Source organism: Pelobates fuscus, chromosome 2 (genome assembly GCF_036172605.1).
Source record: "Pelobates fuscus isolate aPelFus1 chromosome 2, aPelFus1.pri, whole genome shotgun sequence".
In the NCBI taxonomy this organism is placed as follows: Eukaryota; Metazoa; Chordata; class Amphibia; order Anura; family Pelobatidae; genus Pelobates; species Pelobates fuscus.
The window spans coordinates 105,699,456-105,716,910 of NC_086318.1; the positions used below are offsets into that span (position 1 = coordinate 105,699,456).

The 17,455-nt window shown below is 43.3% G+C and overlaps 1 protein-coding gene across 2 annotated transcripts in view; it reads right to left on the reverse strand.

Moving 5' to 3' along the window:
* The window catches only part of ERICH6 (glutamate rich 6), a 79,839-nt gene extending 63,126 nt beyond the window's left edge, over positions 1-16,713 (reverse strand). For both annotated transcript variants that reach the window (XM_063441014.1, XM_063441013.1), the window contains exons 1-6: positions 16,639-16,713; positions 16,080-16,152; positions 6,712-6,812; positions 3,983-4,048; positions 1,855-1,913; positions 1,640-1,765 (exon numbers count right to left, since the gene is read on the reverse strand). In XM_063441014.1, coding sequence (XP_063297084.1) covers positions 1,640-1,765; positions 1,855-1,913; positions 3,983-4,048; positions 6,712-6,812; positions 16,080-16,152; positions 16,639-16,702 — 489 coding nt within the window. In that variant the 5' untranslated portion in view covers positions 16,703-16,713. The remainder of the gene's footprint in view (positions 1-1,639; positions 1,766-1,854; positions 1,914-3,982; positions 4,049-6,711; positions 6,813-16,079; positions 16,153-16,638) is intronic.
* Between the last annotated feature and the right edge of the window lie 742 nt (positions 16,714-17,455).

A 17,455-nucleotide genomic window follows, 5' to 3' on the forward strand; every position in this document is an offset into this window, starting at 1 on the left:
GCCTGTGTCGCCAGCTTTGTCAGTTGTGCTGTGGGGCTTTCTGCACTAGGTTGCGGTTGATTCAGACCGCGTGTAGTGAAACCAGGCCTGTCTGACATTTTGGGCCTTGTATTTTCTGTGCTGCTGGAGTGTGCACCAGCATCTGCTAGTTCGTCTGAGTTTCTGGCCTCTCTTGCTGGTGTGGACTGGGATAACCCCCTCCGGTCCATGGGGTGGGGGGGAAGCGATTTGCGAGTGTCCCCTCTTCAGCCTGAGAACCGGGAGAGCGTCCGTCTCTCCGCGGCTCCCACCCGTGTAGGCCGCAGATTGCGGTGTGGTAGTTTTAGCGGCGGGGAGCCCCGTGTCAGGTATCCCCAGGTTCAGCATTCCCTCCTGAGCTGGAGGGTAGTGATCCGCAGCCGGCACGATCTGGTGGTCGGGGAGTAATGCCCAGAATCAGGGCTTCAGATGCGGGAGCTCTCGCCATAGACGTCTGGCTCGCTCGGCAGCTAAGCTCCGCCCCCGCCAGGAAATGTATTTTGACTTGGAAACCAAATATTCTTACTCTGGATGATTCTTTAAGATCAAGGTGAGAATCATGCTGGAGTACACGGCATGGTTTTTGGCAGCGGTGGTGGCGGATCATAACTCCTTAGGAATCAATACCCGATAGATATTATTTATCCTTAATCCCAAGCAATTCCTTGATGTTGTTTGGGAAAGGGGTCGCAAAGCATTAGGCTGACAATGACTTTATTTAGTTTACTTCTAACTGAACTGTTCTATTTTTATTTAGTTTGGTTTCTCATTTTTTTAATTTCTTGTAATTTCACAAGGCACTTGAAATGTTGATTACCTTTTAGAGTACTATATTCTGTGCTTATTTGTATTCATACATACTGACGATTGTTCCAACATTTTGTAATTCTGATTGATTTTTCAGGGAAATGATTGCATTTATTCTGTTTGTAACAGGACCTGGTTATTACCCAGGATCCTATTTATCATAACACACTATCTCTCTACAGTATAGGCGATGCCAGTGTTGATACCAAGAGGCTGCTGTGTTCAATGTAATAGATAAATTCACAGTAACTACTCTCAAGGGAGTAAATTGTAATCACCATAATGGAATCTCGTCACTAAACAGATCTAAATTGCAAAATTAGAGGAACACTCTATGAACCATAACTTCTACAACCCAATGTAGTGGTTATGGTGCCAGAAATGCCACCCAGAATAATAATTTATCAAACTATTTTAGATCAGTTTAACAACTTACCTGGGTTCTGCCCGGCACCTGTGGTCACGCAAACTGCTTCCAACTTCTCCTGGCAAGGAGAATTTGGTTGGCTCCACTGAACTAAGCAGGGCCATGCTCATTAGTTGAGAGTGTCATCTGAGCAAAGTCCTATGTTAGACCAGCTTAGGTCAGTGAATACATGACCTCCTTTGGGAGGACACCAGGGAACTCCTGGCATCATAATCACTACATTGGGCTGGTTTATATGGCACAGCCACACAGTGGATTAATTTTACTTAGTTTTTTCTCTTTAAAAACAAAATACTCCCAAGATAGAGCAAACACAATACATCTGCCTAACAGTTATTTCTTTAGAAATATATGTATCAAAAATTAATTGCAATGTAAATAAAATACCTTTGACATTGCCAGATGTCTATCAGTCTCAGAGGATTCTCTCTTGTAGGCGAAGATAGTAGGTGGCCCAACTCTAGGTAAAGTCTTAAGTTGTTCCTCAAAAAAAGTCATGTAGTCTGAGCTGAACTGCACAGATAACATTATCATTATTATTATTTCCCAAAGGCAACAGTCTGATATGCAAGCGATAACTAACAGATCTGAAAATGCTCTACCTCCATGTCACAAAGAATGCTCAACTCACTTAGGTCGTCTGATAAAGAGGAGTACAGATCTGAAAACAATAAGAAAGTTTAAATATTAATGTTAGCAATCACGAGATAAAACCGCTTCAATCACAGTATGATATTAATTAGAAGGTCTGTTCAGACCCGGACTGGCCATCGGGCACACCGGGCAAATGCCTGGTGGGCCGCGGTGGCCATGGGCCGAGGCCGGCAGGGGAGGTTACAGGACCTCCCCTGCCGGTCTATGCAGAGCCGGCACTATCCGAGCGCCGGCCCTGCTGTGTTCCATGGCGGACCGGTGGGGAGATCAAAGATCTCCCTCACCGGCCCACATGTAGTATATTCCAGCCGCCGGCGGGGGTGAGAGGGAGGGAGACAGCCTGCCAGCAGAGGAACCCGTAGGAGCTCTAACTTACAGCTCCGTTGAGTTTCTCTCACGAGATCCGGACCGTTGCCCACCAGGGATGGATGGCAGCAGCACGATCCCTCCTCCCAGGCATACGGTAAGATGGGAGGGGGGAATATAATCACTCACAGCACCCTCACTCTCTCACACACACACCAATGTTACAACTTGCACCACGTTTTCCTCATTACTTCCACATTTTATATTGTAAGTACAATAATATAGCATCATAGTTTGTAGCCATATAGAGTCTTCCCAACGAAAGTAATATACATTTTTAAAGTTAAATCCATGGCATTTTTGAGGGATATTGAAACAAAGCTATAGTTGCTGACTTCGGTATTTATGCATGATGGATGATGGCTAGCGAACAAGCATATTTATTTAGAAAACTACTCACAAAGCACAGTACCAGCATACCTGCTACCAATACTTGGAAAGTTATTGCCCATCCAATACACCCTCTTCATAAATTGGAATTTAAGTGCTAGTTTCAGCAAACTGCATGGCAGCTTTTAAGTGATCCACTCAATGTCCAGAGTGGTATAGGGCAACAGTAACAATGCTATTAAATGTTTGTGATTGAATGAATGTGATTAAGAGGTCCAGTCATTTAGAAAAAATGACACTCACACACCCACACTGCACCCCTGACACTCGCAGCACCCTCACACACACTGCTCCCCTGGCACTCACACACACAAACACACACTGCTCCCCTGACACTCACAGCACCCTCACGCACACATACACTGCACCCTCACATGCACATAGCACCCTCACTCAAACACAGAACCTAGCACTGAGACACAGCACACACTCACTGCACCCCTCACACACAGCACCCTTATACACACACACACTACACTTCTCTTGCAGAGACGCTACAACCCTAACACACACACATTACCCTAACACGCACAGCACCCTTATGCGCACACACACACACTACACCCCTGAGACTCACAGCACCCTCACACACACACTGCACCCCTGACACTCACAGCACCCTCACACACAGTTTGCTCAAACGCACATAGCACCCTCACGCAAACACAGCACACACACAGTGCACCCCTTACACACAGTACCCTTACCCACATAGCACCCTCACGCAAACATAGCACCCATGACTCACACACAGCACACACTACACCCCTCACACACACTGCAACCCCCTTGCACACACACTGCACATTACTCTTTCCTGGCATTTTTGTCTCCTGGTATCCCATCTATGGAGACACCAGAGACAGATTTCAAGCAAACACAGTGCAAGCATGATATAAAATTTGCTTGAGCTGCGCAGAACAAATACAAGGTCTTTTTCTCAAGCTAGAGCTCTTCAGCAGAGCCCTGCGCATGGTATGCCCTGGAAGAGCATTGAACCAACATGCTCACTTTTTGATGGGGCATGTTTGTCATTGGTGATGACAAAACACACCCTATCTGGCCCCACGCCCCCTTTTTAGTGGGCCGCTGTAATTAAAAAATGCCTGGGACGAATTTTCTTTCCAGTCCGGCCCTGGGTCTGTTCGATAAACAACAAGTTAAAAAATCTAGACCCATTTAAATGAGACAGAGATTTTTTGCAATTCCTTAATATCAATATTTTAACATAAACTTTGCAAGTCACTTTCAAATCATCCCAACTTGCTTTGCAGTGAATCAATAATCCCTTTGTAACTTTGTATTTGATTAGTTTCTTACCATCTTCCTGGTCACTTGCTGGTGAATCGCTGGCAGGTGGAGTTGCACAATTTGGTGAGTCAGTAGCTGAAAAATGAAACACATGTTTTACAGTCGCTGTGAGTATTTCCTCTCTTATTCGGAATGTAATCATTCATTACTTTAAATGTAAGTCTTAGTATAGCTACCAGGAGCATTACTAGGCTTTGGCCCAAAGGAAAACTCAATGATCCCTACATTGACAGAGGGCAGATACGTGTCATGACAAATGCCCGCCTTTCAGTGTTATGCCCCCTCCTATCTACCCATGCTCTCTGGGATCTGAAAACAAGCACATTATGCACAACTAGCTATTCAATGAATCATGCCACACTACCTAACAAAGTTATTTTACCTAGCATCCCCTCTCAATTTTTTTAAAAAAAAGTAATCAAAAGCATGTCCCCCTGCCTTCTCTACCAGCTGTAGAGATCTGGGACTTAAGAAACCCACATCTGGTGCTCCAGCCTCCAAAGCCAACCGCTATTTATTCCTATGATAGCTACACACTCTTAACTAAAATGACCATACAACAGTACAATAATTTATCCAAAAAATAAACTAATGCACAAGATATCATAGGTTATTATCAGAATATGATGAATCAGTTATAATGTGTAACCTTCATAAATATTAATATATCAAAGTTAAAGGAGCACAAGCAACATAAGCATTATGGCTCACAAGATGCAAATGAAAAGTACCCAAAAATTCCCACCAAAAGAGATCCATGGGAACCTTTTCTTTATAATTCTCATTTATTGTATGCGCTAGTTAACAAGTAAAAAAAATAATTATCAATACATAGCACCATACTAAGGGGGACAACAAAAAACAAAACAAAAAAAAAAAATACATAAGTAAGAAGAACCTGGACGAGTTGTGAATCTACTAAACGATGCTTCTTTGGCAAGTTACTTGCTGTTCCCGTGGATCTTTTGTTTTTGAGTATCTTCAAGAATGCGGTAATTTTCATTTGTATTAAGTGTCTTGTAGAATACCAGTACCATCACCAAACAATCTTAAGAAAAACAGTCAACTGCAAGTGAGTAATCTGTTTTTTCTATATAATTTAGATTTCGTAGATGGAAGTCCACTCAAAAAATACAGTCTTTCCATTTTATTCCTTTAGATGTGAAGTGGTATTTCATAGAATTTGTTTGTAGACATACCTAAAATAATGATGTTTGATGCTCTGTGCATTTTAAAATAGAAAAGTTTATGATTCAATTTAAAATTAAAGGAACACTATATGGTCAGGAACACAGATATGTATTCCTGACCCTTTAGTGTTGAAACCACCATTTAGGTGGCTTGCCCCACTTTTCCCCTCTTAAAAGGTAATAAAACGTGCCAATGTAAACACTGCCTTTTCTCGAAAAAAGGCAGTGTTTACATGAAAATGCCTGCAGGGATTGATTATACTCACCAGAACAACTACATTAAGCTGTAGTTGTTCTGGTGACTGTAATGTCCCTTTAAGTACTTTAAATGTTCATTCATTGCTCTGGATTCCACCTCGATTTTATGTCAATTCGGGTCCAAAACAACCCTCTGACCTCCAGCTGCTTCTCCCGACCTGGAATGACTCCAGTTTCTTTCGAACAACGGAATCTGACCATTTAATCAGCTCCTATTCAGCCCTATGGTGCTTACCAAGCTGATGAAACCAGTCATGGCCTTCATCCGTGCATGGGGTAATAGATCCATAAATTACTTGTACGATATTCTTATTCTAGCACCCATCCAAACACCATACCAAACTGACGGTTTCCCTACTACGGAACCCATGCTTCATCATCAACAAAACAAACTCAGAACTTCACAGGTCATAAAATTCCTCGGCTTCTTGATCGACTGAGTTTCAGCAGTTCTCAAACTTCTACCTTCCAAGATCAAGTCAATCAAGAAGGACATTTGAAGACTCATTCAATCATCTCATGTATGCCTCCAAGATCTAGCTTGAATTGGACTCCTTTCCTCCTCCACACAAGCCATCTTCCCCAGACTACTTCATTATTGTCACATTCCCCGGCACTTACATGTGCTGGGGCTCACATGGCATACAGAAAGCGGCCGTCTGGGGTCTTGGGCACCCCGGCTCTGTCCTGCCGTGCTCTCATCGCTTCTCCCACGGCTCTCTTCTCTGCTGTCCAACACCAGGCTCTGTTGGCACAACATGCGGAGGGGATCGTGAAGGCCCAGTGGGTGGGAGGCATGAAGAGACAGAGGGGAGGGACTGTGGAGTAGCCAAGATGGTGCCCAGTCTTCTCACCTATATCTTTTCAGCTCTCCCTGTAAATAGCCAACCACTGCACTTGGCCCATTAATATTGGGGGGAATATTAGAGACAAGATGAGCATGTACGGTGAGCACCCCATGCATGCTCAATAAAATGCTACCCATATGAAAGTATTTAATTCAATGTTTTCCTATGAGCTGCATTAAGTCACATGACATAGTGAAACTTAATTGTTGCTGCGGAAGCAGCTATAGTGGTTTCTACAAAACTGCAAAGTATTACATTGCAGGGTCAAAACCACAGGGCCATTGCAGTCCACTTTATTCAGAATTAGTGCTCTGTGTGACTTTAAAATGGCCTTTACGAAGGGCTACACTAGAAATAGATAAGAAAAAGAAACCATTCTTTTTATAATAAAAATGGATCCATGTATTATTTGTAAATATGCATGTGTAAAATAAAGACTTACACTGTTTTTCCTGGTTATGTTCATGAAGCCAACTTGTATCGGTCTGTAAAGAGACTGAAATACCTAAAGGCATTGTATCAAAGGCTTCTGTGCCTTGTGTCCTAAAAAGGAATAAATGACACCTCAAAATTCTCATTAAAATCAGAAAATGTAAGTACTCAATATTAAAATACATTTTAGATATTTAAAACATTAAAACAAAACACAAAACATGTTGGGCATTGATTCCAGAAAAATATATGTACTTTTTATGTTGCTTATAGCATCCACTAAGCTCTGGATATGAATTACTTGATAATTTTATGGCAAGACAGGAGGCTTCATATTTGCTTATCTTTCTTTACTGAAACTCCCAGCAGCAAAGAAACAGTTAACAGCAGTGTAAAAAAGTTTAACCAATCAGAGTGCATCACAGCAATATAAACTGTCATCAGGCTCCTCCCAATTCCTCTTTCTTTGCTGCTTAGCCTCCCAGGTGAGTCTATTCTAATTATACTCCTATTTATGCTCAATTTTTTATATACATTTATATGAGTATATTGCTTTTATATTATATATATTTATTCATTTACCTATTCTAGTATTTTCTCAGCCTTTCTGTGCTTTTACACACTGCTTAGGTGACATGGGCTGACTCCCCAGTCAACCTATAAACACTATTGCCTCTCTTATTTTTTTCTACCATCTTGTATTCTTATACCGTCTGTTTAACTGACACACTTTCCCCGCAGCGCCCGGCATTTTGCCGGCCCGCTCCGCTCAGTTTTTTCCCTCACACACTTCGTGTGTTACCTTGCGTCTCCATAGAGACGTTTCCCGCCCTTTTCCTTCCGCGGCCATTTCTAGTTACCCTTTCCCGGGCTTCCTCTCAGGCCATCTTGCGGAAATTTTATGCGCGGCGGTTCACTCGCATTTCAGCTCCCACTGCAGAACAACGACCCAGCTGTTCGGTAAGTACTTTTTATCCCTTAAAGACCTTTATTTTAAATCATTAAGGATACATACTCAAAATTTCCCTTTTTCTTGACAGGTTTTTTGTCAACTTAAAAAATCCTTGCTTGATACTGAGGGTGACCCCCTCAAGCCTTTATTCTGAGGGTGACCCCCTCTAGCCTTCCTTCAAGGGTGACCCCCCTTTTTTCTGCCTCTATACAGGGTAATCCCTATTTGATGACACAGGCACATACCTGTTATTTGATTTGGACATTTCATTGTCCTTCCTCTCTGGGTGAACCCCATTGATGTATTGTGGATGAACCCCACTGTTACAAAAATTACTTTTCTGTATAAGTCCACCGCCTCATTGTATTAGTTTGTCTGCATACCAATATTAGAAATAATTAAAATAATAAAAATTAAAAAAAAAAAAAAAAAAAAAAAAAAACTATATATATATATTGTATATTATATTATTCTTTGTGGTGACCCCACTGTTATTGACATTATGTCTGATGTACCAGAACCAGCAGTTTCTGCCGAACTTAAGGCTTGGCTATTCAATGCCATCACTGAATCCATTCCTAAAGCTTTAGCGGCTTTCAGCGAGCAGACAATACCAGCCCCTACGGCGGCCATTACCCAACTCTCAGATTCCGAAGATTCTCACACTTCGGAACATGAAGGAGCCCCTCGCAAACGCCCTTGGAAGGGCGATAGCGCCACCGCCGGTAAAGGCAAAGCGCCCGCTAAACACCCTAAAGTGCCCTATTCAAAACATGATAAATTTAACGCATTTGAGGGTTCTACCTCTGATTTTAACCTCCAAGTATTAGACGAATACTACGCAGAACACTCTGATACTGAGGCTCCGCCTCATAAGACATTCCGAGACCTTTATCCATCCGATTCTGCAACTAATGAACCCCTCATACCTCTAGAGGAACTCCAATCGGAGTCTGACTCCATAGATACCTTATTTGACACCTCTGGACGCCCTCTATTTGACCCCAGGTGCATTAAGCACCCTAGATCGGCCGAATGGACACCCCCAGACCACATTGCCAAATACTGTAGAATGTGGCTCCGTCGGCCTTTAGAAAAAGAGGTGAGAGCCAAATTAAGGGCTGAATGCCCACGCCCCACCATCCCAGACAAGGTGGCCAATACACCAGAATTCGACCCCTTCCTTGTGACCTTTCTAACCAAGTCAGGGAAAGACCCCCGTAAAGGTCTAGAACAGGGTCTTAAAACTGCTCAAGACAAGTTGATGGATGTGGCGGGCCCGCTCACACAAATTTTCATTATTGCAGACGAGGCTTTATCAGGTGGCACATTTGACGCACATATGGTGCGAGAGTGGGCACAAAGGGCCTTATGCCTTTTAGGCAATGCCAATGTGGCAATATCAACAGAGCGGCGGAAAGCCGTCCTTTATAAAATTGATGCTAAACTTGCCGAACTAGGCACCAAAGAACTTGGCCCAGAAGCTCAAGGCATGTTATTTGGAGACAAGTTCATAAAAGAACTAAGTAAACACGTCTCTGTTTTTACAACACTGACAAAGGCACAATCCTCTATTCGCAAGGTATTTCGCTCTCAGCGTTTTTCTGGAAGAGCTGGTCGCTATAGAGGCCGAGCGACTGGCAGACCCGCCTTCACAGGCTACAGGCCTCGACCTTCAGACACCTGGAATTCGGGCAATACCCGATTCCAACACAGACAATTTTTTCCCTCTCGCGGAGCAATCCGAGGACGTGGATCCGCTTCCCTACGCGGTCGCTCTGCTACAGGTAATGGACCTTCCTTATTCTCTTATTCCTATTGCAGGCCGGTTAACCCTTTTTTCCCAACAGTGGTCTCAACTAACGCAGGATCCTTGGATCCTTCAAACGGTGTCCGGGTTCCACCTGGATTTTTCAGTCGAACCAATTCAAAATTCCCTTCCTACCCCAATAAAAATGTCTTTGCTAGACGAGTCGACTCTACGGAGCGAACTCAACGATCTATGCACCAAAGGTGCGATCGAACGAGTTGTGGGCCCACAGGTCTTCGTAAGCAACATATTTCTGGTAAAGAAAAAATCAGGGGGTCTACGACCAGTCATCAACCTGAAAGATCTGAACAATTTCATCGTATACCGTCACTTCAAAATGGAAGGGATCCATTTATTGAGAGACCTACTCTCCGAGGGAGATTGGTTCTCTCGCTTCGACCTAAAGGATGCATACCTCACGGTGCCGGTAACACCAGCACACCGCTGCCTCCTTCAGTTTCGTTGGGAACAGACACTATGGCAGTTCACCTGCCTACCCTTCGGCCTATCTTCCGCACCCTGGTGCTTTACCAAGCTAATGAAACCAGTGATGGCCTTACTGCGGTCCCAAGGAATCCGCTCCATAATCTATCTGGACGATATCCTTCTCATGGCACAAGACCAGGAAACCCTCCTCCATCATACAAACATGACCTCCGCCCTATTGCAGAACCTTGGCTTCGTGATCAATCACCAGAAATCATCTCTAACACCGTCCCAGACGATACAATTCCTGGGATTCCAGATAGACTCCGTTCAAGCAGTCCTTCAACTTCCGGCACCCAGAATAAAATCCATAAAAAGAGACATTCGGAAGTTACTGATATCACCACACCTTCGCCTACGGGATCTAGCCCGCACCATCGGCTTGCTCTCCGCCTCAATACAGGCTATATTCCCTGCCCCACTGCATTACCGGGCACTGCAACGATTAAAGACCCAATACCTACACCAATCGACATCTTACGACCAACAGATCACACTCACGGACGAGGCCCGGCTCGAGCTCCATTGGTGGCTACAACATATGGATGCCTGGAATGGAAGAGCCATTTTCGGATCCCAACCAGACTTCATCCTGGAATCAGATGCAAGTTTGCTCGGATGGGGCGCAACTTGCTCGGAAACCTCTACAGGAGGACTCTGGTCCCACTCAGAACGCGCACTTCACATCAACTGCCTCGAACTGATTGCAGGCTCATTTGCAATCCGCAGCTTCGCCAAAGATGCCTACAACTGTTCAGTTGTGCTGAAAATGGACAACGTGTCCGCAGTCCGCTACGTGAATCATCTAGGAGGTTCCAAATCAAAGATGCTCTCAGACCTGACCAAGGAATTATATCAGTTCTGCCTAGACAGGAATATCTCCCTGCGAGCGGAATATCTGCCGGGAACAGACAACCTCGTCGCAGACTGGTTCTCCCGCCACTGGAGGGACTCCAGCGATTGGCAACTGAATCCACAAATATTTCATCATCTCCAGATTTGCCGGGGACCATTCAACCTGGACCTCTTTGCATCTCGCCTCAACAGGCAGACGGACGCTTTTTACAGCTGGTTACCGGACCCAGCGTGCCTTGCAGTCGATGCCTTCCTACAAAAGTGGCCGATGTCAGGGGCATATGCGTTCCCTCCATTCTCCATGATTCCGCGCACGCTACAACTTCTCAGAACTCAAGGTGTCAAGATAACTCTAGTGACCCCGCTATGGCGGGCCCAACCATGGTACCCTTACCTACTGGAAATGTCAGTGGACTTTCCCCTGCTACTACCCTGCACCCACGACCTCCTCAGAGACTCGATAGGCAACTTTCACCCATTGGCGATCCAGGACCATCTCCAACTAGTGGCTTGGACCATTTCAGGGGATCGTGGAATGTCTCAGGCCTTTCGACAACTGCTCAGGGACTCCTTTGGGACTCATGGGCCCCAGGAACCAGACGCTCTTACATCTCTGCATGGCGCCTATGGAGTTGCTGGTGCTTGGAAAGGAACCTTGATCCCTTTTCAACACCTATAATTAATATTATTAACTTCCTGTCGTCTTTATTCGACCAGGGTAAATCCTACCGGACCATTAACGTGTTTCGGTCTGCTATTTCTGCAGCGCACGTTCCTATAGAAGGCTCTTCGGTGGGCAAACACCCGTCTGTCTGCAGACTTTTGCGGGGCATCCGCATCGCTAGACCCCCGAATCCCAAATATAATCAATTCTGGGACGTTGCCGTCATGCTCACGTTCCTGGAAGCTTGGCCGGACAACGAAGCGCTTTCCCTACGCCAATTATCAGCCAAATTAGCTCTCCTCCTCTGCTTGGTCTCCTTCCGAAGAGTTTCCGACATCAGGGCTTTCGACTTTCACGCCCTCGATTTCACACCAGAGGGGGTACACTTTCACATCACTAGACGCACTAAGACCAACTCATCTACCGTGAGCTACCCTTACTTCTCGGAGAGACCACTCCTATGCGTAGCCCGGTGCATAAGACACTATATCGCTCGCACTACCCTTCTCAGAGCACCTACCGGGCCCCTCCTGGTATCCTATGTACGGCCTCACAAACCAGTTTCGTGCCCTACCATTGCACGCTGGATTAAATGGCTCCTAGCCCTGGCTGGCATTGATGCATCTTTCGGGGCTCACTCGGTTAGAGGCGCAGCCGCCTCTTCAGCACTCCTAGCTGGAGGTTCCTTAGCGGAAATTCTCTCCTCCGCTGATTGGTCTAGAGAATCCACCTTCCGTACCTTTTATTTTAGACACTCTCCTCACGTTTCTCTGTCCTTGCTATCTGTGCGTTAAAATAGCAAATATGAAGCCTCCTGTCTTGCCATAAAATTCGGGATTATTCTAGCTCCTAGTGACCGAATAATCTAAATTTTATTAAAGACAGGAGGCGAATATTTTCCCACCCTAGTTTTCTCTTCCCACCCTTCTAGGTAAGTATCCTGTACTACCTCCAATTTCTAACTATGACTTACATCCTCTCTTTCGCTAACCTAGACTCATTAGGTCGTTATTATTATAACCCGTTTTTTATATTATATCTAGTTCATTAAATTCTAGATGGTCATTTACTGTTTACCACTCTGTTATTACCATAGTTAGAGCTTGCACTAAATTGGAAGTCAGTTCACTGCATTTATTTGGTTTTCTTTTGCCAAAGAGACCATACTTTCACGATATTTCTCCTTCCTCCTAGTGTGAAGATCGCTTGCCTTCTGCCTTGACTCTACCTGCGGGTTGATTACTACCTTCATCCTTAAAGATACCTTCACCGTTACCTGTTCATCGTTTTAATGACTACTTTTACATGGTTGACTCTACAGCTGATCGGCTACATCAAGAAAGAGGAATTGGGAGGAGCCTGATGACAGTTTATATTGCTGTGATGCACTCTGATTGGTTAAACTTTTTTACACTGCTGTTAACTGTTTCTTTGCTGCTGGGAGTTTCAGTAAAGAAAGATAAGCAAATATTCGCCTCCTGTCTTTAATAAAATTTAGATTATTCGGTCACTAGGAGCTAGAATAATCCCGAATTATTCACTAACTATGTTGAATGTAAATACAGTTTTAAAATTAATGCCCAAATAGTTGCTATATAGAAATTTTAATTATTGTTTTTTAAACTTAGTTTCTATGGAGCATATTTTGCAAATCTATTTTTATTCACCACAATTCTTTGTGAATAAAACCCTCTCAGGGTTATTAACTAATTCAAAAATTAATAAGTGAACTGTACATTTTAGGCCCAAATAACTGAGCTAGAAAGATAGCCAACAAGCTATTTTGGCTTTAAACCCACCAATTAACCACAAGAGGACATGGTCTTAAATTAGAGGGGCAAAAGTTTAAAAATAATATCAGGAAGTTTTACTTTACTGAGAGGGTAGTGGATGCATGGAATAGCCTTCCAGCTGAAGTGGTAGAGGTTAACACAGTAAAGGAGTTTAAGCATGCGTGAGATAGGCATAAGGCTATCCTAACTATAAGATAAGACCAGGGACTAATGAAAATATTTAGAAAATTGGGCAGACTAGATAGGCCGAATGGTTCTTATCTGCCGTCACATTCTATTTTTCTAGTGAATAATCATGAATGTTGTCACAATTTTTTATTTATTTTTTTGCTAAACAAAGCATTGTGGTTATTCAAAAAATGGAATTGCAATATTTAGACCAAAGTAGCTGATTTGGAAGTAATTAACTCAGGTATAGGCTCAGCTTGACTATTTGAGTCTGCATTTTGTCATTCATTTTTCAATACACCGTTTAGTAACTAAACACTAGCTGAGTTCAATAGTTTATGCAGCTATTTACAAGTGAAATGTGCTACACTTCACCATTCACTGTTTAGTGAATAAAGGATTTTGTGTGTGCAAGTTATGGTTTTAATGAGTTTCCAAAAATACAGTTTATGTCTATAATCACATTTATCACATTATACATGCATGATATGCTGCAGTGTGGGTGAATGAATTGGAGGGTTGAGGTATTTTTAGAAAAACTATAGCTTGGCCTTTTGTCAATGAAGCAGACTGAAACATGATAACATACCTAATAACAAAACACAAACAGGAGTTTAATAATTATATACACACACAAACAATGAGGTCAGTTACACCTATGCTAAGTGAAGTAAGAATTAGTAGTATTACTCATATACTTCATTAGCTTACAAAGGGTTTATTTACTAAATACGGAATTGCAGTGAATTGAAATCCAAATTGCAACATTTTGTTTAAATATCCATCTGTGACTATAGCAGAGTTGGAGAAATGTTATCCTAAATTGTACAATTCAGTTTTCAATTCACTGAATAAACTCCAGAAGCTGAGGTTTGAGGCTGCATGAGAAAATGATGTACTGTATAAATTATTTGCTAATTTTGGCGCTCTGGATATTTGCCCAATTCCCATCACATTATGACAGTCTAAAAGGACAATCGTCAAGTAGAAGTTTTGTTGTATAGAACCTGTCCGTGAAAATCTGACAAAAACAAACAAACATCACATCCATATGTAAGAAAAGGCAAAGTTTGCAATTGTCAATCGCAATGCCTCTAGTGGCTTTCAATCAGAAAAGCATTGAATTGGAATTTGGATCTAAGATCATCTGTCTTAATAATCTCATTTTAGATATTGCCCAGTGCAGTATTACCAATGTTTATTTATTTATTTAATTTTATTTTACGATGAGTGGGGGCTATATTCTAAATAAGGAATGCAGTAACATTAAACATAAATCTATCTAGTTTAAATGTTAGCGTATGCCTTTAAAAAGGACCCATCAAGCCCCATAGTTATTTTAATAGCATCAATCTGCTTTAAAAGTATTTTTCTTAACGGTGATAGGCTGAGAGACTCAGCTGCTGGGGGTTATTCACTAAATATATACTTATGCAGAATTGACAAGGAAATTACATACCTTGGGTTACAAGAGCCATAATTCCACACTCGTTAAATAACCCCAATTTGAAATACAAAGTTTAGCTATTACTCTATAGCATGGATGTCAAACTCATGGCCTGCGGCCCACAATGAATATCTTTGCGGCCCAGCAAAGATATTCATTAGTAAGAGAACCTGGAGAGAGGCGGAGGTGCATGGTAGTGGGCGGAGGTGGGCAGAGGAGCATGGAGGAGGGCCGGAGGTGCATGGAGGCAGGCAGAGGCGTGGGGAGGTGCATGGTAGTGGGCGGAGGTGGGCAGAGGAGCATGGAGGAGGGCCGGAGGTGCATGGAGGCAGGCAGAGGCGCGGGGAGGTGCATGGAAGTGGGCAGAGACGTCTACATGCTCGGTCTCCAAGGGGTTTCAGCTCTGGCATAGGGTGCGGAAGGCGCCATTGGGGGTATAGACGCAGGACTCCTGATTCGGACACACAATGTGAATGGAGTCTGAGGGTGGAGGCTAACATTGTTTTTTGTTTTTCAAAACAGGGGCAAGGGTTTAGTACGGGGGGGCTGGGGTTTAGTATAGGGGGCTGGGGTTTAGTATAGGGGGCTGGGGTTTAGTGGGGGTGGCTGGGTTTTAGTAGAGTGGGAGCTGGAGGTTAGTAAAGGGCTGGATAGGGTTTAGTAGAGGGGGTGCTAGGGTTTAGTAGAGGGGGTGCTGGGGTTTTGTAGAAGTAGGGACTAGGGTTTAGTAGAGGGGGGACTGGGGTTTAGTAGAGGTGGGGGCTGGGGTTTTGTAGCGGGATGGCTGGAGTTTAGTATGAGGGCTTGAGTTTAGTAGAGGGGTGGATAGGGTTTAGTAGAGCGAGGTGCTGGGGTTTTGTAGAAGGGGGCTGGGGTTTTGTACAGAGGGTCTGGAGTTTAGTAGAAAACATTAATGTTATCATTGTTCTTGTTCTTTTTTTATACTGTACTTTTCTATGAAAACTTTTTTTTTGCAGTCCACATAAACTTAAAACTTGTTTATTTGGCCCATGTTAGCCTTTGAGTTTGACATGCTTGCGCTATAGGATCACTTTATCATAGAATAGCTATGGCTTTGTTCTGAAAAATGTTATAAATATATTTTTCATAAATTGTGTTGTGTCAAATTTAAAGCACCTATGGAAATATGTGTGTTTCTAATTATATACACAGACATAATATTTTAATCAAGGTCATACTTACTGGTTTAAATTATGGTCTTTACTGTGATCCTTTTGCTTTTCTTCATCAGTTACCTCAGTGATAGGAGCTTTATCTAACAAAGAAAACAATAGACAAACAGATGTAAAAATATATTGAAATAAACCAGTGTGCTTTCAGCTCGTGATGATGCTCCTATTCTAAATATATCTGAATATTCAAATATAATGATGATTCTTAGAAAATGTCCAGCCACAGCCAGTCGTCCCAAAACAATTATTTGCCAGTGACTAAGCCTTGTGCCACCTTAACCCTATCAATGCCAGAGCCATGCCCAATGCAATGAATGGTTTGCAAGGTGTTGGGAACACATTTGGTTCTCAGAATGTTAATAGGAAAGTGAACAGCATGTATTTCATACTAAAAAAAAATACCATAAAGTCAAAGTGGGGCAGCTGCCATTATTTACTACAACTCAGTTTATGTCACACAGTATCTGATAGCACAGGGTGTTAATCAGAGCATCACACAGCACTGTGGCACTCAGAGGGTTAAGGTGACATTAAGTGGTCCAGCTCCCCGGTGTGCTCCCCGTGTTTACCGGCCCCCGGGCCGCTCTCCAGCTCTCCCATAGTCGGACCCATGCCGCCTGCAGAAGGTTCCATTTTCTTGTTGATCAAACGATCTCCCGGGAAACCTGCAGCTCTTACTGTCACTGCCCCGCTGCAGGCCGGGAGTTTAACCCATTGTGGGGACATTGTGCCTGCTGTAACTGCCTGGAATGTAACCCTTTGGGTAATGGTTGCTAAGCTGCTAGTAGCTGTTATTTTATTTATTTCACTCTGAGTGTATAGAAAGGTTTAGCACTGTGAGTACTGAGTGGATATGCAGATGGTGGGGGGGGGGGCGTATTACAGAACGTCAAAATGTCAAGGTAATAGCACTGACATGGTGACTGAAGCCCAGGGTTTGGCAAATTTGCTTTAACAATGAAAGCCAGCTAAAAAGATTAGGAGACAGTTTTTTTTTTAACAAAAATACAATTCTTAAAGTAACTCCATAGTCACCAGAACCACTACAGCTTGATGTAATGGCTCTGGTATCTACATAGTCTGTCCCTGCAGGCAGAGCAATGTAAACTCTGCCCTTTCATTTACATTGCTATTGCCTATTAACACCTCTAGTGGCAGTCACTTATTATTTTAATATTATTTGATACACTCTGATAAATACACACACAAAGATTCCATAGATACACACAGACAAATAAAAAAAAAAAACTGAGGTCTTGCAGGGGAATGGCCGGCCAGCCAGCTGTGCGAAATAGAGGCCGGAGGCATGGAGAGCTGTCTTTACCTGGTGTCCTGCCAGCTTGCCATTCACAAACGCACAGAGAGCTGCATGGGGCTTGAGACAGG